Source organism: Chrysochloris asiatica, unplaced genomic scaffold (assembly GCF_000296735.1).
Source record: "Chrysochloris asiatica unplaced genomic scaffold, ChrAsi1.0 scaffold00254, whole genome shotgun sequence".
Taxonomy (NCBI): domain Eukaryota; kingdom Metazoa; phylum Chordata; class Mammalia; order Afrosoricida; family Chrysochloridae; genus Chrysochloris; species Chrysochloris asiatica.
In genome coordinates, this window is record NW_006408772.1 from 4073638 (window position 1) to 4075275 (window position 1638).

At 32.1% G+C, this 1638-nt stretch overlaps 1 protein-coding gene across 2 annotated transcripts in view; it reads left to right on the forward strand.

Moving 5' to 3' along the window:
- Positions 1–1638, forward strand: part of LOC102828499 (electrogenic sodium bicarbonate cotransporter 1-like) — a 522188-nt gene that overhangs the window by 450637 nt on the left and 69913 nt on the right. For both annotated transcript variants that reach the window (XM_006873779.1, XM_006873780.1), the window contains exon 17: positions 1348–1509. In XM_006873779.1, coding sequence (XP_006873841.1) covers positions 1348–1509 — 162 coding nt within the window. The remainder of the gene's footprint in view (positions 1–1347; positions 1510–1638) is intronic.

The following is a 1638-nucleotide window of genomic DNA, read 5'->3' on the forward strand; positions in this document are numbered from 1 at the left end:
AACATAATTTAGTCCCTTAAGGGTCCAAAACTACTGTTTTGATGTGGTATAAATTGAAAAGCACACAATTCTTTGGGGAAGATGAATTAGAGAGATGGAAATATCACCTTCAGAAATGTATAAACCTGTCTGGAGAATATGTCAAGAGGATATGACTGCATATTTTGATATTTTAGTTTAATAAAGGCTTCAATGATTTGGTAGCAATACTTTTTTTACTTATCTTCGATGATGCCAAAAACATTCTCTACTTTAGCTTAATTATGACTTAATGAGGGCAAAGTATATCTGTATTATAGCAAACATCATTTTTTGTTTTCTATTATTTCTGTAATCACATTATCATTATCAAAGATACATTATCACATTATCATTATCAAAGATACATAATGTGATATCATTATAATCACATTATCATTATCAAAGATACATTCTCATGTGTGCATTCATTTGTCAATATTTATTGAATGTTTGGTTTGAATCAGGCTCTATCCTAGGAATTTGAAATGCATTCATGACCAAGATAAAATTCCTTCTCTTACATGTTCACAAAGTTAGTTAAATGTGATTGAGTTGATGGAGTAGTTATAAGCAAATTACAACAAAAGAGTGAAATATCCTCAGAAGAAAAGTGAGACTTTCTTGATTAGATAGCAAATGTGCAAAATATAAACCATGAATTGGATTCACTTTAGTTTCTTTGTTTAGGTTATTTAAAGTTAGTAAATGACATACAGAAATATTTTCCCCTGTAGTGGAGATGTATGATCTGCTGATAGAGAATACATTGCAAGTGGGGAAATAGTAATCTTTCCCAATTTTCTGTGATATGTTTGAGGATTTTACCATTTGCTCTCAATTATTTCTTATGTGTAGCATAAGAAAGCCCAGGCAATATAAATAAGTTCAAGGATGACTTATAAACTATTTGTAGCTTTTAAATATTAGTAGTAGAAACAACTTCAGTTTAATTGCTGAAACTCACAAACAAATTTCCTGGTAGTTTTGCAATATCTTGCTATACTGATTATTGAAAATCACATTGGGATGCTTTTGTCAATTTCATATTAAACCAAAATCACTTTCTTATTTTCTTGAGTCCTTTTCTTATATTATCCAAAATGGCATTTCCTTCTGTTCCATCAGTCCATACTATTCCTCTCCTTCCTTTATAAAATTGCTCTCAAAATAACCTTCTTTTGGGGAAATTTGGGTAAATAATCTTTCTCTAGCTTATCGTAGCCATAGATATATGTTGGCCCCTTTGGTATTTCCCCTTTGATTTTTCACCAGGTAGTATGTATTGGCTGAGTGTTACATGAACTGGTATTCTCTCTATTCTTAAAGCCTACAAGTCCAAACCGAGGTTGGTTTGTTCCACCATTTGGAAGAAACCCCTGGTGGGTGTACCTTGCAGCTGCTATCCCTGCCTTGTTGGTCACCATTCTGATTTTCATGGACCAGCAAATTACAGCTGTGATTGTAAACAGGAAAGAGCATAAACTCAAGGTAAGTATTCATCATAATGGTTATCATCGTCTTCTACTTTATTTTTAGAACCTGAAAATATGACTTGATTCAAATTCAAGATAGTTTTATTAGGAGATGTCATTAGTAGGTACTGTTGAGTCATACCAA